General features: G+C 39.8%; 1 protein-coding gene across 8 annotated transcripts; it reads right to left on the bottom strand.

Annotated features, from left to right (window-relative positions):
• Nucleotides 1–142: 142 nt before the first annotated feature.
• On the bottom strand, nt 143–24,369 carry LOC117451266 (cell adhesion molecule CEACAM6-like). Of its 8 annotated transcripts, XM_034089481.1 has the most exons (9): nt 24,291–24,369; nt 24,134–24,213; nt 22,556–22,906; nt 21,673–21,888; nt 17,875–18,135; nt 15,187–15,274; nt 15,029–15,083; nt 561–655; nt 143–463 (listed from the first exon to the last, which is right to left on the bottom strand). In XM_034089481.1, exons 1-8 carry the CDS (start codon nt 24,305–24,307, stop codon nt 572–574), a joined length of 1,152 nt encoding a protein of 383 aa, XP_033945372.1. In that variant the 5' UTR covers nt 24,308–24,369; the 3' UTR covers nt 143–463; nt 561–571. The 8 variants fall into 8 exon arrangements, with proteins under 8 accessions (XP_033945372.1, XP_071059947.1, XP_071059937.1 ...); XM_071203836.1 differs by lacking the exons at nt 143–463; nt 561–655 and adding an exon at nt 1,600–2,507; XM_071203844.1 differs by lacking the exons at nt 143–463; nt 561–655 and adding an exon at nt 6,276–6,431.

The following is a 24,369-nucleotide window of genomic DNA, read 5'->3' as shown; positions in this document are numbered from 1 at the left end:
TTTTGTGAAAATCTAAACTGTACATAGAGTGAAATGTGATGTTTTTAGGCTCTCTCTTTTTTAAATAGACTTATTTGTCTGCCAGGACAGTTATTAACCAAAACACTGATGAGGATTTTTAAAAGTTATTTATTATGTGGAATATAAAAAAAACTATTTGACTAGACTTTTCAACAACTCTGCATATAACAAATAAGCATGTACACATAGCTGAAGCAGTAATATAGAGCACCTGACCATCGGCTGGTCTTAACGATAAATCATGTTTGAAACCTCGACATGATTCAGTTCAAGCTGCCAGCAGCTCATTCTTCTAAACCTACAAGCTGCTGCTACTGAAAACTGACTATAAAACCTTTAAGAGTTGAACATTCATATATCCACTTTGCACACATCCTGCACAGCCTCGCTCTCCACAGGGACATTTCAAAGTCCTTCTTCTTTGTTTCCATCAGGTGAGCATCTGAAGAAAATCACAGAGACTTTGTGTAAAGTTACAGCTGGAACTGTGACTCTAAATGTGGAGTGGGCCTGTTTTATCTGATGCAGGATGCTCTAACCTGACTGGACTTCACACCATGTCTTCCTGCTCCTCTGTGTCTTCTGTCTTTGCTGCAGTGTGTGAGATGTTATCATACTCAGGATCAGAGTCCAACTGATGGGGAAAGAAAACAAAATGAGGCTTTCATTCATGAAACCTGCATTATTTAATATTTTAGCTAAAATAATTTTAATTAAAACTGCGGTCGCAGATGTGCGTGCAGTGATGAGCGGGCCCTCGCGTGCGTGCGCCTGTCGGGTATGGAACGCCCTTTGAGCCACAATTCGCGCGTTTATTCGCGCGTAGTTTCACGCGGATTAACGGGGAGGTCCGTTTATTCGCGCGAAACTACGCGCGAATAAACGGGGAGGTCCGTTTTATAAATGGGGAGGTCCGTTTGAGTTCAAAGTCTCAGTAACCAATCAGTGAAGAGCAAAACCAGACCAAAGCAATCTGTAGATGAAAAGTTCCTGACATTGTGAGGCTGTAAATTGTACGTTATTCCAGATTCAGGGGACTATGTATTAAATTGGCTTTCAATATAATAAATATATCAATCAATATAACCTGCCTTCATTGTCTTTTAAAATAAAATCGCCTTACCTTATCTTACTGAAGGGTATTTATGTCTCCTTAAATCACCTTTTAAAAGTACTTCTTATAACATGGCATGGTGTAACATATCAAAATGATCAGACTCTGGTCTTGCTAGAAATGCTATGTCACTCACCTTAGAGCCACTGTTTTATGAGATACTTAGCTTAGAAATCAGATTTTTGGAAAACACAGATGTACTCATGTCATCCATTTTTTTTGGTGTTTCAGTTTTGGTTTACCAACGTTTTTGGTTCACAAAAGTAGTGAAATATATGAATTACACTATAGGCCTATATAAATGTGTTGTTCATGTCTAAAATGAAAATGTGTAAATTAGAATTTGGAGTAAAATAGTTCCATTACTCTACTTTCACCACAGAAAAGTTACATCAGGACTGATTCATGACTTCATATTCCATACTGGGGTTCATGTGATGTGTACAAATACAAATTGAGCATTACAACTTTTTTTTTTAAACCAACTATTTATGTTAACATAAGAAACTGTAAAATCTCAATATTTACAATACAGGGTTCATACACTTTTTCACCAGTGATTTTAAATGACTCTTTCATGTGGCTAGCATGCGGTACCTCGCCCATATTCGAATATGTTACAACACAGTTTGCATTTAGCACGTCTTGGGTCAATGTCTTTTGATAACCACAATTGGTACTTATTCTTTAGAAGCCATACATTGTTGAAACTGCACTTCCCTGACAGCTTGGCATCTTTATATCAAATAGTAGCTCCTGTAGACTAGAGGGCATGATTGTAAACATCTCTGACCAGCGAAATACTGCCACAGTTGCCATTTTACATTTCATTATACGATACAGTATTTATTATCATTATAGTATTACTATTTCGGCGATTAGATAACATATAAATTATATCTGATGCAACTTTAGTTATATTTCCATGACTTTTCAAAAACTTTGGGAAAAATATTACATTCCATGACTTTTCCAGGTTTTTAATGACCGTACGAACCCTGACAATATCAGAACTTTCTCAACCAATATTCATTATAAATGTAAAGACAGGGGGAGCAGTGCCATGGTCTTTCTCTGTCTGGTCTGGCTGCTGTGTAGGTGATGGTGCATGGGCTGCTGGTGGCTGTGTCGGTGGGAGGGAGGTGTGCTAGGCGAGACTTCTTTGCTGGCTGGGTTGATCGTGATGGCTGTGGTGGAGGCCTTTGTACCGAGGTGTATCTTAATCTTGTGGCAGGCACAGATGGAGGCTGCTGTAGTGATGCTGGTCCTCTGGTCCTTGGTTGTGATGGCTCTGGTGAAGGCCCTTGAGCCACGGTAGATCTTGACCTGGGTGCAGGCACAGATGGAGGTTCTTGCTGCTAGGCGCAGGCAGCTGTGAAATCGGAAAGAAATATAGGACAATAATTAGTACTAAGTTCATTAAAATATAAAGTTCAAGTGGAATGTTTCTCCCCTCTCTCTCTCTCTAACTATGTTTCACCCACACAATGAAAGTACACTATTACTGTAATATTTACCTATCTTTAAATGGATCCTTGTTGTTGTTGTTGTATTCTCCAGGTTCTGATGCTCCATCTCCACTGCTGCTAGTGCTACAAGTCCGCTGTGCAGAGCTGCATATTGCATTCCATGACTTTTCCAGGTTTTTAATGACCGTACGAACCCTGACAATATCAGAACTTTCTCAACCAACTATTCATTATAAATGTAAAGACAGGGGGAGCAGTGCCATGATCTTTGTCTGTCTTCCAAGACAGTGGGTCTGGCTGCTGTATAGATGGGGGTGATGGTGCATGGCATGGCAGGAGCTTAAGGACGTCCCGTCGTCGGAAAAAATAGTGTCGGGGAGGATAAAAAATAATTTTGGGACGAGAGTTAAAATAAAAATACCCTGCTAACTCTACTACAAACGGCGATGAAAATGAAACCGACTGCACGTTTTGTGTAGCACACAGTTATTAAACCTCCTTGTCAACATAAACACCATGATAAACACACACGCACAAAACATTTAGAAACCCGCGAAATACACACATGTTGCTACAGCTGTGCCGCTGACTGTAAGCCAGCCGCCCAGCTGGCTGTGCCCGTGAATTCCTGGCCCGGGTCTAGCTATGTACTGAGTGTGTGTATTTCGCGGGTTGAGTGATGTACAATGGCATCCCGTGGAGGAATTCTGAAATGTTTTACCATTACATCACAAAAATGCACAGCAGAACCAGACCCTGGAGCGCCGGCCTCTTTATTTACTTACTCCTCTTCATCCCCTATGAGAAATAAGGCTGAGATGAGAACCCTCCATCGTATTTAGTCCTTAGCAATATGCTGCGCCTCTCCCCATGTAGGGATGGGTACCGAGCCCCGGTATTAAACGGGCCCCGGACCGGAATTATTAAAGACTAGAAAAATGTGCAAAGTAGGCAATTAGTGTGAGTTCAAAGGCCAAAGAACAGCCTGCGGGGAGCCGCTGTGAAACATGTCCGTGACAAAATCAGACAACATTCAATGTTGCCATGAATGACAGTATATTCTGGATGACGTCCAAGATCTCCTCTACGACCAGCAAGAGGATCAACCTGCGGTGAGTTGCTCCATGTCCTCATCGCTGAGCAGGTGCTGGTTTCAAGGTACGGTGACCCTCTCTGGCTCCTCCTGAGCATCCTCTACTCTGCATCAGCTCTACCCTCTCTCTCTGGCTCCTCCTGAGCATCCTCTACTCTGCATCAGCTCTACTCTCTCTCTCTGGCTCCTCCTGAGCAACATCTCCTGCATCAGCTCTACCCTCTCTCTCTCTCTGTCTGTCTGGCTCCTCCTGAGCATCCTCTACTCTGCATCAGCTCTACTCAATCTCTCTCTGGCTCCTCCTGAGCATCCTCTCCTGCATCAGCTCTACCCTCTCTGTCAGGCTCCTCCTGAGCATCCTCTCCTGCATCAGCTCTACCCTCTCTGTCTGGCTCCTCCTGACCATCTCCTTGTCCTCCACCAAAGAGGCTCTGCATGGCAGAAGTGGTCTGGCCCTGCCGTTCCAGGCAACCTTGGACAAAAAGTTGTATGGGACTCTGGTGTCTTTCGGTCCTCAACCCATGATTGTTCCACTGCTCCAAAAACCCCGTAGGTCATGGTTTATGCGTGGGAGATAGACATAATGCAGGGCCCACATGTGCATTTCATTGTCTCTATTATGCCTTCACTCTCCAGGAAGTTGAAGAGGTCGTAATAGACATTGCTCACACCTCGCCACAGGTCACCCCAGAGCCGTTCTATTCTCTGGTTGTGGGTGCTTCTTCCACGGAGAGCACTGCCTCTGTGAGAGCCTCTGAAGATGCTCATCAATAGGCAGACAGAGTTGTTTTCGTCCCCATGGTCTTTATTTATTCAATTAAATGTCAAACTGTATCACAAAATCCTCTCATAAGCTAAGGGTCTGACAGGCTTGTGTTGGGGGAGGAGTAGAACATGAACAAAATTGAAAAAAGGTGTGTGGCGCTCCGAGACTTTGAGAGTGTGTTGCTTAACTTGTGTGGAACCCGCGTGCAAAATGTGGGGACCCTGCGACCTTCGACAAGGTCAAAATCGAGGTCAGAGGTCAAATGTGCATGTCGACAGTACCCTCGACGGTGCAAAGGAATGTCCGACGGCTTTGAGCTTGGTCTTGTTGGATCCGGCTCGGAAAGTACATGCATATTGATGCCTCTGGTCCAACTAAATGACAAAGGTTACGCCTTAAAATGTAACAAAACCTTCCCTTAAGGCCTTTTGAGATGCAACTGCTGCATGAGTTTTTAAAGGACTTTGGAAAGGGCTAAAGAGATACTTTTTCACAGGGCATTGTTTTTGCCTTAATGATGGACAAAAAACAAGAATAGACCTGAATAGGGGGACACAATCATGTTTGGACCTCATACTTGTGACGGATAGTTTAGTTAAATCGTGTGAATGGTATGTAAAAAGTGCCTGTACCATAGGAAGTGATCATTACCCAGTAACATCACACTTGTGTAAACGGATGGAGAAGATGATAGTGTATAGACTATCACATGTCTTAGAACAAAGAGGGTTACTGAGTGGAACGAGTGGTGTCATAAATGTTGTATTTAATATGTTAATATATTGTTTAATGTTACACTTCACACAAGTCACGACTGTTTGCAGTTAATGTCGTTGCCGTGTGTAGCGGTTAGTTTATATAATGTGCAGCGCTTCAAACAGTGTGCTGCCTTAAAGGCATTTTATAATGTTATAATTTGTTTGCAGTTCATAAAGTCACCACTAGGAGTGCTAATGGTATTGTTATCTTTAAGTTCGCCGTTCTTAGCCTCACTTCCGGTTTAGCGTTAGAGAAACGGAATGGTCTGAGAGAAGAAGAAGAAGACCACAGACGACAGACACATGGCCGCAACTTTCCCTATGCTTCATTCATTTCTCCTGTTCAACAGGTTAGTAGTGTGTACACAGATTATGTCATATTTCGATCTAAGATGTGTCTTTGGAACTGTTTTATGTGTAGTTAACTTTAATGTCATTCTGTGAGCTACGCCACTAGCGTGTGGCTAATGGCTAATAGCGTCCGCTAGCTTCTTTAACACAGGCTCCCTGGATAATGTAGCTCTACTATGTGTATGAGTCCCGTGCACTATTCTGGCTTACATTTCAAGTTTATTCTGTTTGTATAAATATGTGAAATGTTGGTCTGAGGTCATAATTTTCCATATTATTTAAAAGCTAAAGCGCTAATACTATGCTAATATTGTGCCTGTACAACAGCCATGTTAAAGTGAGTACAGTCGGGTTGTGTGTGTTATCTGTTATCACTGTATTATATACTGTAAATGAAAAAGGCTTTAATCCCTCATGAAAGTCATAATATGGCATGTGTATTTATGTCCATTTTTTAATAGAAAACGAAATATGTCAGACATAGTTACTTTGATTGGCTAAATGTATTTTTACATTCTCAGTTAGCTTCAGGCCTCACTGAGGAGAAGTATTATGAGGTAGAAAGCTGGTGAAGCCAATTCCTTATATTCTGTTTGCACAGATAATAAAGCTGGTTGGCAAGAAGGAAGTCATATTCATTCGACCACAACGCAGAGATACATAAATAGAGAAAACGGATATAATTTGTAAGTGAATTTATTAATGTGTTTAATACATTCTGGCTAGGACAACCACACAAACGGCAGCAACTTTCCCTCTGCTTCATTCTTTTCTCCTGTTCAACAGGCTTATTATCTGATTACCAGCTCTGCACAGCAGACTTGTAGCACTAGCAGCAGTGGAGATGGAGCATCAGAACCTGGAGAATACAGCAACAACAACAAGGATCCATTTGAAGATAGGTAAATGTAAATATTACAGTAATAGTGTACTTTCATTGTGTGGGTTTAGTTAAATAGTTTGTAAGAGAGAGAGAGAGACTCCTGTCCCACCTCCCCACCAGGGCTCAAAATTAACTTTTTTCCTCAGTGTCCCACAACTGTCCCGAATTCTACTTTGTATTGTCCCGGATATAACCAGCAGTGTCCCAAATTTAAATTTGTATCGTCGCCCCCCCCAATTATGCAGAATACATATAATTTGATACTTTTTTGTCACTTAATCATCACACCATAGACTCTGGTCCACCATGTAAGTTTAAAATACTTATTCTTTTAAACATATGAATATTAGTCTGATCTCTTGCCTCTCCTAGAGTAGAAGGGAAGAGAGTTGTTTTAAGACATGTTTTTCTATTGTTTCTCAATATCCAGACTAATTTATCATTGTCATGTCAACATTGAAGAATTCTGATTTGTATTTTTCAATTCAATATGGTATGGCTGTATGGTCTCTGTGTTTTATGATCGGAACCCTCTATCTGGCAATAAAAGTGGTATGAATGACAATAAAAAAACAGAAGTTCCATAATACAGTTTAATAAATGTATCTGTTTTCAGTTCTAATTACAAGTTATCCTCACAAGTCGTCAGTAGTACTATAGGAATATAAATTGATCTTCTATCTTCATTCATGAATGTCAATCATCTTGCTCTCACTCACTCACCCACCCCCCCCTCCCCCAGGCACAAAAACAACTGGAACATTACTCTCTCTTAACATGACACATTATTGTCATACCAGAGTTGATTGACAAACTAAAATTACCTTGCGACCCCCTTTCTAATCGTCACCCAATCTGACTGACGTTCTTGACCAAAAAAAAGTAAAACACTAAAAAAAGATGAAAAGCTAAATGATTAGCTAAATGCCTTACGTTTTTGCAGCTAAAGATTCTAGCCTGCTCACTGACTGACTGACAAAGAAAATACAAAAATGATAGGCTGCACCTCTTATTCTGATCAACTGTATTTCACATCATTTTCACAAACTTCAAAAGAACATGACACCGCATTTTAGGACGTTTGTATGCATTGTAAGGCACACTTCAGTTGCTAGCGTTAGTTAGCACCAACATTGGCACTTAAGACAACTAATTTACCACAATGGAAGACGGTGCATCATGACCAGGACTTGGGATGTTTTCGTTTCGGGAGTCGGCAGAATTGGGGCTTGCAACAGGGGGCTGTTTATTCAACCACCTCAGCATTTCTTTCTTCTGTTTTTAACTGTCGTGACCGTTGCATTGGCGCGAGTCTAGCAGCAGTCAGCAGCAGAGTGGATGACGTAGAATGCATTCTATGATTTGACAGCCCAATGACTTTGCAAATAACACCCATTTTGAAGTTTACTTTTAATTTTTTTTTCACTGTCCCGAAATAGTCCCAGACAAAATAGATTTGTGTCCCAGTAGGAATTTGTATGGGCATCGGGACATCGTTAATTGCGAGCCCTGCTCCCCATTTTATTTTGAGTTGTGCATTGTTATTTGTGCTTGAGAAACATTCCACTTGAACTTTATATTTTAATGAACTTAGTAGTAAATATTGTCCTATATTTCTTTCCGATTTCACAGCTGCCTGGGCCGAGCAGCAAGAACCTCCACCTGTGCCTGCACCCAGGTCAAGATCTACCGTGGCTCAACGGCCTTCACCAGAGCCACCACCACCAAGGACCAGCAGCCTCCATCTCCATCTCCGCTTGCCACAAGATTAAGATACACCTCGGTACAAAGGCCTCCACCACAGCCATCACGATCAATCCAGCCAGCAAAGAAGTCTCGCCTAGCACACTTCCCTCCCTCCGACACAGCCACCAGCAGCCCATGCACCAGGGCTCTCGACTAACTTTTTTCCCCATGCTCCCGGAACCGTCCCGAAATACAATATAAGCCGTCCCGAAATTAATGTGGACCGTCCCGAATTTAAAATGTTAGTTTTTCTACATTATCATGAGTTAAAATCATTCAAAGTGACCTTTAACATAAATAAAACATCATACAAATCATTAGATTATAATTCATCAACCTTTTTATTTGAGTAAATCATTCAATCACATAAACAAAGGCCAAATATATTTAAACAAACACACAAATGAGAAAATTACTCATCCAATTAACAAAAAAATTCAACACTGTCCTGAAGACAGAACCCAGAGTAACCACTAACCAGGATGAGAGTCTGTAACACAGTCAGGAGACCTTTACAAACAGCCCCGCCCCCTCGCACCCAGACGGGTGAGAGAGATCTCGTCTGGATTGGAAAACTCAAAAATACATCATAGACGCATGTTGTAGTCTTATTGCATATTAGAAACGGAGTCGGTGAAACTAAAACTGCGATATAATGTGTATGTAGCAATAATACATATGACATATATTTTTTAAATGTCTCCAGTACCGATAAAAAGTCTGATAACGTCGGAGCTTAACGTTACCACTGTCTTTAATAATTCTGGCCCGGGGCCCGTTTAATACCGGGGCTCGGTACCCATCCCTACATGGGGAGAGGCAGCATATTGCTAAGGACTAAATACGATGGAGGGTTCTCATCTCAGCCTTATTTCTCATAGGGGATGAAGAGGAGTAAGTAAATAAAGAGGCCGGCGCTCCAGGGTCTGGTTCTGCTGTGCGTTTTTGTGATGTAACGGTAAAACATTTCAGAATTCCTCCACGGGATGCCATTGTACATCACTCAACCCGCGAACAGAACATAGCTAGACCCGCAAATTTGCGGGCACAGCCAGCTGTAGCTGCATGTGTGTATTTCGAGGGTTTCTGAATGTGTTGTGCGTGTGTGTTTATCATGGTGTTTATGTTGACAAGGAGGTTTAATAACTGTGTGCTACACAAAACGTGCAGTCGGTTTCATTTTCATCGCCGTTTGTAGTAGAGTTAGCAGGGTATTTTTATTTGAACTCGTCCCAAAATTATTTTGTATCCTCCCCGACACTATTTTTCTACGACGGGACGTCCTTATGCTCGAGCCCTGCCATGCACCATCACCCCCACCTACACAGCAGCCAGACCCACTGTCTTGGAAGACAGACAAAGACCATGGCACGGCTCCCCCCGTCTTTACATTTATAATGAATAGTTGGTTGAGAAAGTTCTGATATTGTCAGGGTTCGTACAGTCATTAAAAACCTGGAAAAGTCATGGAATGCAATATGCAGCTCTGCACAGCGGACTTGTAGCACTAGCAGCAGTGGAGATGGAGCATCAGAACCTGGAGAATACAGCAACAAGGATCCATTTGAAGATAGGTAAATATTACAGTAATAGTGTACTTTCATTGTGTGGGTGTAACATAGTTAAATAGAGAGAGAGGGGAGAAACATTCCACTTGAACTTTATATTTTAATGAACTTAGTAATTATTGTCCTATATTTGTTTCCCATTTCACAGCTGCCTGCGCCTAGCAGCAAGAACCTCCATCTGTGCCTGCACCCAGGTCAAGATCTACCGTGGCTCAAGGGCCTTCACCAGAGCCACCACCACCAAGGACCAGAGGACCAGCATCACTACAGCAGCCTCCATCTGTGCCTGCCACAAGATTAAGATACACCTCGGTACAAAGGCCTCCACCACAGCCATCACGATCAACCCAGCCAGCAAAGAAGTCTCGCCTAGCACACTTCCCTCCCTCCGACACAGCCACCAGCAGCACATGCACCATCACCTACACAGTAGCCAGACCCACTGTCTTGGAAGACAGACAAAGACCATGGCACTGCTCCCCCTGTCTTTACATTTATAATGAATAGTTGGTTGAGAAAGTTCGGATATTGTCAGGGTTCGTACGGTCATTAAAAACCTGGAAAAGTCATAGAATGCAATATTTTTTTTTGGAAAAGTCATGGAAATATAACTAAAGTTGCATCAAATATAATTGATATGTTATCTAATCGCCGAAATAGTAATACTATAATGATAATAAATACTGTATCGTATAATGAAATGTAAAATGGCAACTGTGGCAGTATTTAGCTGGTGAGAGATGTTTACAATCACGCCCTCTAGTCTACAGGAGCTACTATTTGATATAAAGATGCCAGGGAAGTGCAGTTTCAACAATGTATGGCTTCTAAAGAATAAGTACCAATTGTGGTTATCAAAAGACATTGACCCAAGACGTGCTAAATGCAAACTGTGTTGTAACATATTCAATATTTAGAATATGGGCGAGGCAGCGCATGTTAGCCACATGAATGAGTCATTTTTTTGGTCGTGGAAAAGTCATTTAAAATCAGTGGTGAAAAAGAATTAACCCTGTATTGTAATTATTGAGATGTTACTGTTTCTTATGTTAACATAAATAGTTGGTTAAAAAAAAAAGTTGTAATGCTCAATTTGTATTTGTACACATCACATGAACCTCGGTATGGAATATGAAGTCATGAATCAGTCCTGATGTAACTTTTCTGTGGTGAAAGTAGAGTGATAGAACTATTTTACTCCAAATTCTAATTTACACATTTTCATTTTAGACATGAACAACACATTTATATAGGCCTATAGTGTAATTCATATATTTCACTACTTTTGTGAACCAAAAACGTTGGTAAACCAAATCTGAAACACCAAAATAAAATGGATGACATGAGTACATCTGTGTTTTCACAAGTTTTTAAGTTTTCCAAAAATCTGATTTCTAAGCTAAGTATCTCATAAGACAGTGCTCTAAGGTGAGTGACATTGCATTTCTAGCAAGACCAGAGACTGAACATTTTGATATGTTACACCATGCCATGTTATAAGAAGTACATTTAAAAGGTGATTTAAGGAGACAAATACCCTTCACTTCAGTAAAATAAGGTAAGGCTATTTTATTTTAAAAGACAATGAAGGCAGGTTATATTGGTTGATATATTTATTATATTGAAAGCCAAATTAATACATAGTCCCCTGAAGCTGGAATAACGTACAATTTCCAGCCTCACAATGTCAGGAACTTTTCATCTACAGATTGCTTTGGTCTGGTTTTGCTCTTCACTCATTGGTTACTGAGACTTTGAACTTAAACGGACCTCCCCGTTTATAAAACGGACCTCCCCGTTTATTCGCGCGTAGTTTCGTGCGAATAAACGGACCTCCCCGTTAATCCGCGTGAAACTACGCGCGAATAAACGCGCAAATTGTGACGCAAAGGGCGTTCCATAGTCGGGGAGGGCAGCCGGTCATCCCGGCATCAAGCAGACGCGCGCAAGTCTACCGAAATGCAATGCTTTAGTACAGGGGTCGGCAACAGGCGGACCGCGGTCCGGATCCGGACCCAGACGCCGACCTATACGGACCCGAGCTATAATCAATACATTAATAGGGGATTTTTCGGCGCCTCCCGCTTTTTTAACGCTGATTTGGGTGACTTGTGTAATTCGTGGAGAACCGAAGAGTTTTCGACTGACGGACAACTTCTCACTTCACAAAAGAAGAAGAAATCTAGACCGCAAAAATAATTAAACAAGCGAGTTCCTGTTTTTCCTGGCCAAGGACAGGTTCATTGAACACAACACGAGCGTAACCTGTCTTCACGTGGTATATGTCTCGTCTGAAAGGAGTGCTGAGCACCGGAACGCCGCTCCAGCCCTTAAAATATTGCATATAAGGATAATAATCCACAAGGAGCCGTACACATGCCGCAGTGTTTGCGTGGCTGTGTCTTTAGTTGTAAACACAGTGGCGATCTGTTGTTATTAGCATCTGTTTAGCTAGCTATGCTAACGGTTTAAAGAGCTTTTCTACAACCAGGTGGAAGAGAGCTATCTCCTGAGAGGCTCAAATATCCTCAGCTCAGTGAGGTTAAGGCACACCTTGATATGATCATTATAGTTATTAATGAGACTAAATGAAAAACAGGTATAAAATACTATATGACAGTAACAAAAAAGTTGTTAAAAATAACAAGAATAGAGTTTAAAAGGGGAGTGATTTGTAAAATATCCAAAAAGAAAAATATGCTTACAGTTCTGTTTCATATGGGTGTTGAGAGATGTATCCATAGATCTCTTAATGTTGCTCTCAAAGTGTACCAGATTGATGCTTTTAACTTCAATATTTTAAGCAAAGGTTGAGTTCAATAAGTTATACGACCCTCGGAGGATGTTGTAAAAATTGAAAGGAAAAAGGTTCCCCACCCTTGCTGTGAATAATAATAAAAACCCTTGATTTTTAACTTAAAGGTGGGGTAGGTAAGTTTCAGAAACCGGCTCGAGATACACTTTTTGTTATATTCCATGGAATGCTCTTAACATCCCGATAGCAATGAATAGCTTAAGTGCTTTGACAAAAAATCCATAAAAAAACGTCATCTGTGGAAGCCGTAATACTGTAAAAAGTACAACTTGACTCCATGTCAGCCCAGATTTACAAACTCCTGGCAGGACAAGCTCAAGCTCAATTCTCACACTGAATTTAACAAAAGTGAGTGGGGGACTGCAATATAAGAGGGACAGAAAGAGAAACTTTGAAACTGTTCAATTGTTATGATGTGTAAAGACTGATATTGTTCTATAATCGGCTGAAACTGTTAAGTCATGATGTGAAACGGTTAACAAAGAAAAAGGGACACTCAAGCTGCTGCTACACTTTATTTTATGTATCTAAAATTAAGCACTTTTAAGATGCATATATTTTCAAAAGCTATTTTATTTATTTTCTCTAGTTTATTTGTAAATGCAGCCCGAGAAGAACATTACACATATCCACAGTATTTAATTTTAATTGACAATAAATATTGTTGTTTTTGAATTGTACTTTCTTTATTTGATTGGCAGTCAGTTGTTGATTACATGCAGACGTTGATAAAGCTGCAGGTCACTTCAATATATATCACACTAATTCATGAAGCAAGTTAGACATTTTGATGTTCCGGACCTTTGCATGGGGACATTTTCTCTAACTGGACCTCGTTGAATTTTAGTTGAAGACCCCTGCTTTAGTAGATATCTACAAGTAAAGAGAAGATATTTTTCATGAAACCATATAGTGCTTCACATAATAAAATATACAAGGGCTGTAGCCTGATATACATTATATGCTTTAGGAGCTGTATGTGTGTGTTGTACAGTCAGTACATGTGTGTTGTGGAGTGTATAGGTGTCTGTTGTAATTGAATATGCAGCCAGCAGAGCCGGTGTGTGGGTTAGGGGTAACCCTAATGATTTAATCGCTGTTAGCTTACAACCTCCACGATTGAGCTATCAAACATTTCCTTCGCAATTTACCATCATATTGGATAGGGGATGAACTTGTCATGGATTGGAATTTTTCCGATCATTCCCCTAGGAGGAGTTTGCAAGAATGTCCTTAAAATGCATGAAAAATGCACATTTTTCTAAATGGCCGACTTCCTGGGGGGCGGGGCTAATGGAAGCTTACTACAAATATGTCTGCAATTTCATGAGGAATGTCAGTGCCAAAATCCGTGAAGTTCTGAGAAACTATATTTGACTACCACACAATAGGGGGCGCTAGTGAGCATTTTTCTTTTAAATTACGTTTTCTTTTTACATTCTCTAAAACGTCGTGGGCTCTGATGTGTGTCCCAAGTTTTGCGTCCGAAGCTCATTTTATGCTATCGCAATTTAAAAAAAAAGCATAGGCCACGCCCACATTCTGTATTTGTTGCGACACTTTAAATCTCAGTTCGTAGTCACCCCCAGAGTATGTGTAAAAATTATATAAAAAGATTCATCCATCCGTTCTTGAGTTATAAATTGGTGGTGTATTTGGCGCCCCCTATAGTCCAAAATGAAAAGTTGTTGGTGTGCCTATTCCCCAAGACAGAATGAACTTATCCACCAAAATCTGTGATCTTTGGATACATTGTTGATGAGTTATGAGCATTTATTTCTAAGCCCTGCCTTTTTGCGAGTACGTTTTGATTAATGGTTTGCAATATTTATCATCTGAACATGCTAATTTTCTACGGTTGTGTCTGACCCTCCACCGATACTGTATATGAAGTTTGGTTTTGAAAAATGAAAATTGAAATGTAAGTGAATATTTCACTGTTTTGAACATTATGCTAATTTAAGGATTATTTGTAGAGCAGGTCCACCCGGATATGTGTGCAACATATGGTGCGACTTTGTAAATGTATTCCGAAATGGGATTTTGATGGTGGCGCTAGCGAGCATGTTGGAATATTTGAACCGATTGACTCCAGAATGTTGCAATTTTTTACCGGTTCTGGCGTCCGTGCAAAATTATACAACTTTTGAAGCATCCTAAAGCCCTCAAACAGGAAAAATGGTGATTAATAATAATAATAAGAATTCCTCCAATAACAATAGGTTCCTCGCACTTCGTGCTGGGACACCGTTGGGTCCTAGCGCTCCATGCTCTGGCCCTAATGATGTTTCAAAGTAGATTAGTTTATGACGTTGTTTACAATGCATCCAGCCGCTATGGAGCGGGTTTTATTTAAAATATGAGTAGATTTTCCAGAGCATTAATGAACATATTTCTACTCGTGACATCGGGAACATTTTGTCGATAGGGCGTCTTTCTCTCACCTCTATATCTTCAGGTTCATGTGCTTCAGTGGTAGAGCTAAGAGCTTTCTTCTTCCTTGATTGAATACAACAACACATTTTTACCACAATGAAATTCATAACATTGAAACTACATCATGATGCATGGTGGGTGAACTGATGTATTTATATTGTTGTACCTCATCCACAGACTCAGGAGAAACACAGAGATCAGCATCAAGACCACCAGAGTCGTCCTGATGATATTCACTGACATTGTTGAACTCCCTAGAAACATGAATACATATGTGATACACCTCAGTAATAGATTGATACATCCCTTTGTCAGTCTAATTTCTCTGACCATTCCTGTGTTTTCTTTGAGAGCTCTATTTCTGTTCACAAACATTTTCAAAAAGAGATAACCACAAAGCGATATTTAACTGAAAATACTAGGGAAATGTTTACTCAGAATTTTTCTTCCACACTTGCCCCTGGTAACATCTCAGTAAATGAGCTAGTAGATCATTTTAATTGAAAAATTAAAAATTGTATAGATGCCATTGCTCCAACTAAGGTAAAGGAAGTGTCTGGCAAGAAAATATCTCCATGGAGAAAGGCCATGACCGTGAGAACAGAAAAAAGAGAATGTCGAAAAGCGGAACGCAGGTGGCGAAAAACAAATCTCCAGGTTCACTTTGAAATCTATAAAGAGAGACTTGGCCTTTATAATTTGGAATTGAAAAACGCACGACAATCATTCTTCTCTGACATCATTACCAAAAACAAAAACAACACACGTGCCTTGTTTGCTACCGTCGACAGACTAACTAACCCGCCAGTGTCAGTAGCCTCTGAATTTCTATCCACCAGGGCGTGCAAAGATTTTGCCTTCTTCACTGACAAAATTCAGAAAATCAGACAAGCAGTCAGTGCCTCTGCATCAGGTACAGCAAATGTGTTGTCTGTGTGTCCACTTAACATCAAGTCAAACACCATGACACAATTCCATCAGATTAATGATAAAAACCTAGAGGACATTATACAACTTCTGAAATCCTCCTCCTGCTGCCTTGATATTATTCCAACAGGATTTTTCAAAGATGTTTTGCCTTGCATGGCCTCAGAACTACTTCATATAGTAAACAAATCTCTTCACTCAGGTATTTTTCCACAGGCCCTGAAAACTGCAGTCATTAAACCGCTCTTAAAAAAGAATAATTTAGATGCTTCAGTAATGAACAATTACAGGCCCATATCAAACCTTCCATTTCTAGGTAAAATCATTGAAAAAGTTGTTTTTCAACAGTTGAGTAATTTCTTGCATTTAAATGACTGTTTTGATGTGTTCCACTCAGGCTTTCGTCCAAACTACAGCACTGAGACTGCTCTTGTAAAGGTCTTTAATGACATCCACTTAAACACAGACAGTGGCAGAACTTCAGTGTTAGTATTATTAGATCTCAGTGCTGCGTTTGACACTGTTGACCACAGCATATTACTAGACCGACTGGAAAACTGGGTGGGACTTTTGGAAACAGTTCTAAATTGGTTTGAATCCTACTTAAAGGACAGAAACAACTTTGTTTATATAGGTAAATACACATCTGAGTTGACAAATATGACATGTGGGGTTCCTCAAGGCGCCATATTGGGGGCTCTTCTCTTTAATATCTACATGCTACCACTGGCTCAGATAATGAAAAACAACAAAATAAGTTACCATAGCTATGCGGATGACACACAAATGTACGTAACAATTTCCCCAGGAGACTATGCTCCAATTCAAACATTGAGTAAGTGCATTGAACAAATCAATGACTGGATGTGTCAGAACTTTCTCCAATTAAACAAAGATAAAACTGAGGTAATGGTTTTTGGAGCCAAGGCAGAACGTATAAAAGTTAGCGCTGAGCTTCAGCCTGCAATGTTCAAAACAACAGATAAAGCCCGAAATCTAGGTGTAGTCATGGACTCTGACCTGAGTTTCAACAGTCACATTAAAACAGTTACTAAATCAGCCTACTATCACCTAAAGAACATATCTAGGATTAGAAGACTAATGTCACAGCAGGATTTGGAAAAACGTGTCCATGCTTTTATATTCTGTAGACTGGACTACTGCAAAGGTATCTTCACAGGTCTCACTAAAACATCTATTAGAAAGCTGCAGCTGATTCAGAACGCCGCTGCTCGAGTCCTCACTAACACTAAGAAAGTGGATCACATCACTCCTGTTCTGAAGTCTTTACACTGGCTTCCTGTGTGTCAAAGAATATATTTCAAAATACTGCTGCTGGTTTATAAAGCACTGAATGGTTTAGGCCCAAAATACATTTCTGACCTCCTGCTAAATTATGAACCATCCATATCTCTCAGGTCTTCAGGGACTGGTCAGCTTTCTGTCCCCAGAGTCAGAACTAAACATGGTAAAGCAGCGTTCAGTTATTATGCTCCAAATATCTGGAACAAACTCCCAGAAACCTGCAGGTCCACTGCAACTCTGACTACTTTTAAATCCAGGCTGAAGACTTTTCTTTTTGTCGCTGCTTTTAATTGAACTATTCATATCTTAGACTGCACTTTAACTTTTATCTATGTATTTTTTATTTTTATGTTTATTTTATTAGCTTTTATTTTTAATGACTGATTTTAAATGCCATTTTCTTAATGTCTTTCGTTTTTTGTAAAGCACTTTGAATTGCCTTGTGTTGAAAAGTGCTATATAAATAAACTTGCCTTGCCTTGCCATGCCTTGTCATCGACCTCTGACACCATGGAGGTTCCTCCCTGAACACTGACATTTTTATTTTCATTTGTATTTTCTCAACACCAGTTATGGTGAATATTACAAAGTGAATAAGGTCTGGTGAATGTAGAGAACTTACCTGCCACAACAATCAGAGTTAATATGGAGTTGCTACGTCCTAACTTGTTCTGGGCTCCACAGGAATAACTCCCACTGTGTTCAGCTCTGAAGTCAGTGATGGTGAAGATCTGTCCTGAGGCTTTTGGAGAGTCTTCATTCTCCTTGTACCAGGTGTAGTTAGCTGCTGGGTTAGCATCACTGCTACAGGTCAGAGTCACTGAACGGCCCTCCTCTATCTCAGCAGAGGGACTCACTGACACAGAGGGAAGCTTTGGACCATCTGGAGGAGAAAATAGTTTGGATAATTGATATTATTAGGGCCCGAGCATGGAGCGCTAGGACCCAACGGCAGTAACCTATTGTTATTGGAGGAATTCTTCTTATTTTTCTGCTGGCGTTTCCTGTTTTTTAGGTCTTTAGGATGCTTCAAAAATTGTATAATTTTGCACGGATTCCAGAATCGGTGAAAACTACAATATTCTGGACTCAATTTGTTCAAATTGTCCAGCATGCTTTCTAGCGCCACCTATGGCCATTTCCATTTTTGGAAAGATGTACAAAGTCGCACCGTAACTCTGAATGACCTGAAATGTTGCACACTTATTTTGGTGGACCTGTTCTACATATAATCTCCTTGAACCCCTAAGCTCCACCTACTTTTTATTTTGTAATTAGCATAATTTATAAAACAGTTAAATATTCACTTAAATTTCAAATGTTTGTTTTTCAACACCAAACTTGGTATACAGCATCACTGGATGGTCAGACACATTATCGTAGGAAATGAGCATGTTCAGTCGATAAATGTGGCCGTCATTACTCTAAACGTGTTTGCAAAAAGGCGGGGCTTAGATAGAAATGCTCATAACTCATCAACAATGTATCCAAAAAACACACATGTTGGTGGTAAGGTTCAATCTGTATTGGAGAATAGGCACAAAAAGTAATTTTTATTTTGGACTATAGGGGGTGCCAAAAACATGACAAATGTATAACTCAAGAACTGATGGACGAAATAAAAATATTTTTTTTAGACGTACTCTGGGGATGATTATGAGCTTATATTTAAAGTGTCGCAACAAATGACAAATGTGGGCGTGGCCTGTACATTTTTTTATGACAATGTTTTAAAATGTGTTTCGGAACGCAAAACTTGGGACACACGTCAAAGCCCACGACCTTTTCGAGAATGTAAAAATAAAACGTTTTTTTTCCAAAAAACTGCTCACTGGCGCCCCTTATTGTGTGGTAGTCACATATAGTTTCTCAGAACTTCACGAATGTTGGCACAGGCATTCCTCATGGAATTGCGGACATATTTGTAAATGGAATCTCCATTAGCCCCGCAATTTTAAGCACATTCTTGCGAACTCCTCCTAGGGGAATGATCGTAAATATTCCAATGCAGGACAGGTTCAGCCCCTTGCCAATGTCATGAAGAATTGCGGATTACATTTTTGATAAATCAATCATGGAGGTCGTAAGCTAACAGCGAATACACAATTTTTGACGATTTACATGTCGCAAATTACTCCAAACTAACCGGATATAGTTATTCCAATATTCACGAAACGCTGTATAGATATTGCTATCATGATTTCACACATATTTCAAATTGTCTTCCATTAGCCCCGCCCTCCAGAAAGTCGGCCATTTTGAAACATTTTAAGTTTTAAGCACATTTCTGCCAATTTCTCCTAGGGGAATGATCGGAAAAATTCCAGTCCAGCACAAGTTCAGCCCCTATCCAATGTCATGCTACATTGAGAAGGAACAGTCCTTCGCTCAAACGCGGAGCTCGTAGGCTAACGGAGAATATACCATTTTTGACCATGTATATGTCAGATAACCTACTGATACCTGCCTGTCTGCCTGCCACATCAACACACACACACACACACACGCACACACACACACACACACACACACACACACACACCCACACACCCACACACACACACACACACACACACACACACACACACACACACACACACACACACACACACACACACACACACACACACACACACACACACACACACACACACACACACACACACACACACACAGACACACACACAAAACCACACCTACAGTACAAATATCTACTGTTTATTTCTAGATATCTCCTAAAGCCTACAAAGTTTGAAATGTAGGCCTGTTACATATATTATTGAGCGATATATATTATACACACGTTCTGCTTTCTGCACTGACCTCAGCAGCTGTTCTCACTGTAAACATCGCCTCACAATAAAAGCATAACCTAACATCCAGGGGAGATGTGATTAGTGAGTAAACAAATAAACGGTAAAGGGCAGAAAGTCTGATGCACATTTGATAATCTCAAATAACTTATAATCACAACGGGAACAGTTTGCAGAGCTGTGATTCGTTGACATAAGTCCAGCCATGCGTCACGCATCTTTTAAACATCACTGTTGGCTGAAATAGTCTCCGGAGAATACATCAGTGTACCCTCGGTTATAGCTCCTCCAGAGAGACTCCTCTCTCCTCTATATCAGTGTATCCTCGGTTACAGCACCTCCAGAGAGACTCCTCGAAAATCGATCCTCGACGAGCCTTTAGAGAAATTTGTTTTCCTTCGAGAGGGCGCGCCGACATCCGTTTCCGGGTCGCTGCCGGAGGACCTGGGAGTCTGGGATGCGAAAATTTGAGAAATGACAAACGGCTAATTTCCCAGAACTCGCGCGTGTCTGCTTGACGCCGGGACGACCGGCAGCGCTCCCCGACAGGCGCGAGGGCCCGATCATCACTGCGCGCACATGTGCGACCGCAGTTTTAATTGGATGTATAATTCCGCATGATTTAATGTCATCATTTATTTTAGATGTAGACCCTTGAGCTCTAAAACATTAAACGTTTCATTTTTGTAACTGACAGCCAATAACAATTTAATATTTTAGTCCTTAATTGTTAACACCTCTACACATTATTTTCTTTATATTATAACAGTACTGACTGTCTTCAGTTCTAGTTGAGAGGCTGTCAATTATTTTTCATTACCACTTTCTGGTTCTGTTTTGTAAATAAACATCGTATGCGTATGAATATAATTACATTAAGACTAACAGACTGTAAGCAAATATATACTGTATGTATTTCACTGGGGGTGATGCAAATACATTTCCTGGTTTATGCAACTTTTACCTTTCATGTGACTAAATTTAAGAGCATAACGGAGAAAATGTGGAGGATGGAAGAATGCCTGTTCGATCAACTTTATTATCAGTGTGAGATTATTGAGACCTTTTATATTAATGGATGCTGTATCTGGTAATCAATTGTCAAAAGATTAATATTATACAAATGATTAAACTAACAACAGTGATCTGTACAACCCTATTTGATACAATAGATATAATCATTACTAGGCCCTTACTGCTCTTTTACCCGCTTAAATTATCTTGTGGGCCTTCATCATTTACTGTCTTTTTATTCATTGTGCACCTGAAACCTGGAAAACACAAAGATTAATCTAAAGCTAATGTCACTGTTATCCTCAGTTAAATATTTTATTTGATCCAAATGGACTTCCAGGTGTTGATTTAGTATTTAAATTGAATAATTGAATTGCTTTGATTATGACTCAATTGTTTTGTGATCTATTTGGTAAGTATAGGATTTCCTGTCATTGTTTTGTTTTTAACTAACTACTTACAGCTCACAGTTTAGCTATGGTTTTCTGTAAAAAAATACTGTGGTGTCCATATTAAGATTAAGAAGACTCCTGAGAGATATGTCTGAAACTGTGATGGTATTGTAATGTCAGTGTGTGTGTTGGTAAACTCACACACTGGAGGAGAAGGGAAGTCCTCATATCCTTCAATAGCACAGGAATATCTGTCTGCAGAACCAAGTGTGAAAAAACCAGTAGAATACATTGACTCCGGAGTTATCTGTCCGTTCTTGTACCAGATGTAGGAAGTATTAACAGGTACAAGACACTGGTTCTGACATTTCATCTCTACCTGGTCAGTATATTTGGCTTCCACCTGCACCGTGATACCTGGATTTAAGTAGAAGGAACAGGAATGTTATTTTAGACCAGGGGTGTCCAACTTTTTTCACCGAGGGCCACATACAGAACAATATCCCAAGAGCTGGGCCGCTCACTAGAGGTATATTGCCTCGTGAGTTAAAAGTCAGAAAAATCAATCAAATGTAGATAAATTATGGTTGATATTGATGAGAAAAACACACAGCTCTCTGATATGGTTTCATTTATTGTGTTGGCAGCTCATTCCTTAAAACAGAAGCATCAGATTGATGATAATAAGGAGAATTATGAAGGGTATATTTCAAGGTTATTATAAGTCATTGGGCTTTTTTCTCATAAACTAAGATATCTTAGAAAATGTTTTCAACTTTAATTGACTGATTTTATTTGAAAATTGGGATTATTAATACATGAATACTGTGTTATATATTTGAACCTATGTATATTAAGAAGTACAATAGCAGATGTTTAATTTGTGGGCCATATTTAATTAGACTTTTTAATTTGCTGAGGGCCGATTCAAAATGGTCCGCGAGCCGCATTTGGCCCCCGGGCCTTAGTTTGGACACCCCTGTTTTAGACAGAACTGTCAACACACATTCATACAAACATATTTATATTATTATATTCTTGATGCGGAACATTTGAAAATACTTGATATGAATGAAAATATTACCTTTGACAGACAAAGTGACTCCAGGTTCACCGGCATATATGACTAGGTTTGTTTCGATCCTGAACATGTACTCAGCTGAGTCTCTCTCTGTCAGGTTTTTGATTCTCAGAGTGCAGATGTTGTTTTCACAGCGATCCTCTACACGACCTGCATACTCTGAGTCTGTGGTCAGATCTACAAGTTCACCATCTTTCTTTTGAGTAAACCAGAACGTATTCTCCACTGTGGTATCACTTCCTTTCCATATGGATGGGTATGTGTAGGAGCAGTTTATTTCCACTGTTGATCCTATCACTGCACAGATCTCAGTAGAAGAGTAAGTCACTCCCCAGCCATCCTGACCCTGAACCACTGAAACACAGAGCACATCAGAAACAAGGATTTCAGATTATGATTTAGGGTTAACAATAAGTTAATGAGACAAACTGGAAGTTAATACCAGTATGATGTGCGTAAATGTTACCCGGACCAGTTTCAAAGTTCTCAATTATCAGATAATAACTCATCGGGCATCTACAGGATCTAATGAGAAATGAAGTTGAATATAGAATTGAATGATATATATATCATTGGTATGACTCAGAAATAATTCTTACTTAACGTGTTTGAACTAGTGTCTATTTAATGTACACAATCTTCAAATTGTTTGAAAAGTGCCATTTACTCGTCAACAAACATTTTACTTTTCACACACTTTTTCTATGAAAGAGAAGAAGAGAATTTTAAACTCACATCTTAATTCCTTCTCACATACTTTATAACTGCTGAAAATGATACCCTTTTAATGTTATTTCTGAACTAACCCTGGCAGAATAGAAGTAAAAAGCAATGTGTTAGCTTAGTTATACATATAGTCAGTGCACTCAAAGATTGGAAGATGTCTTAATAGTGAATTATTAGGGATCATAATAATTAGAAAAGTGTGTGTTTCTCTGTCCAGTTCCCTCTCTGTTCGCTCTGTGGTCAGGTTGCTGCTGAGTTAAGTGTGAAAAATAACAATAAATGCAGAACACTGAGTTGAGAGCAGCTTCTGTCGGATATACAGATAAGAAAAAGAAGAAGACTGCTTTTAACTCAGAGCGTGGTAACTTGCAGAGTTTGGTGCAGAGGTATTGCAACATAAGAGAAGATGATAGACAGCATGTAATGACTTGTGGGAGAATATCTCTTAAAAACACTAAAACGTATTGAAAACGACAAGCAATTCTTTAACCAGTGTCATCTTAAAAATAAAACAAAGCAAAATGTGTTCACATGGTGAGGAGTGAACAGTCATGAATGAATATTATTCTCAGTTTACAGCGTGTAAAAGTTGTTTGAACAAAGACATTTCATGAAAAAGATAAGTGCAAATGATGTTGACCAACACAATATCCACTAATCACAAGTAACATTAAAAACTAACTTTAAAAAAGAGTTTCAACAAATCTACACAGAATTGATATTTATAATATTTCTGGGAAGTTTGCATTTCACACAACTCTGATCTATTCCCACATGTGACCTGATTGAACAAGTCCCACATTTCCCAGAATCCCCTCTGTTCATGTGATGAATGTAAGTGTAGATGTACAGTACCTGACACAGAGAGAAGGAAGACAACTAATCCACTCGCTGCTGCAGTGAAACTCATAGCTGCTCCTCTCATCTCTGTGAGACTATAAAACATGTCAGATTAAATAATGTCCACAGGAGGTTTACAGAATCATTACATCAATAAACTGTTTCTACTCACAGTGAAGGAGGAACCATGTGTTGAAAGATGCCTTTCCTCTGTCGCAATGAGCAGAAGACGGATATCAGGCTGTTAACAG

The sequence above is a fragment of the Pseudochaenichthys georgianus genome, chromosome 1 (genome assembly GCF_902827115.2).
Source record: "Pseudochaenichthys georgianus chromosome 1, fPseGeo1.2, whole genome shotgun sequence".
Classification (NCBI taxonomy): Eukaryota; Metazoa; Chordata; class Actinopteri; order Perciformes; family Channichthyidae; genus Pseudochaenichthys; species Pseudochaenichthys georgianus.
Note: the sequence above shows the minus strand (reverse complement) of the source record. Positions and strands in the feature narration are given on the sequence as shown.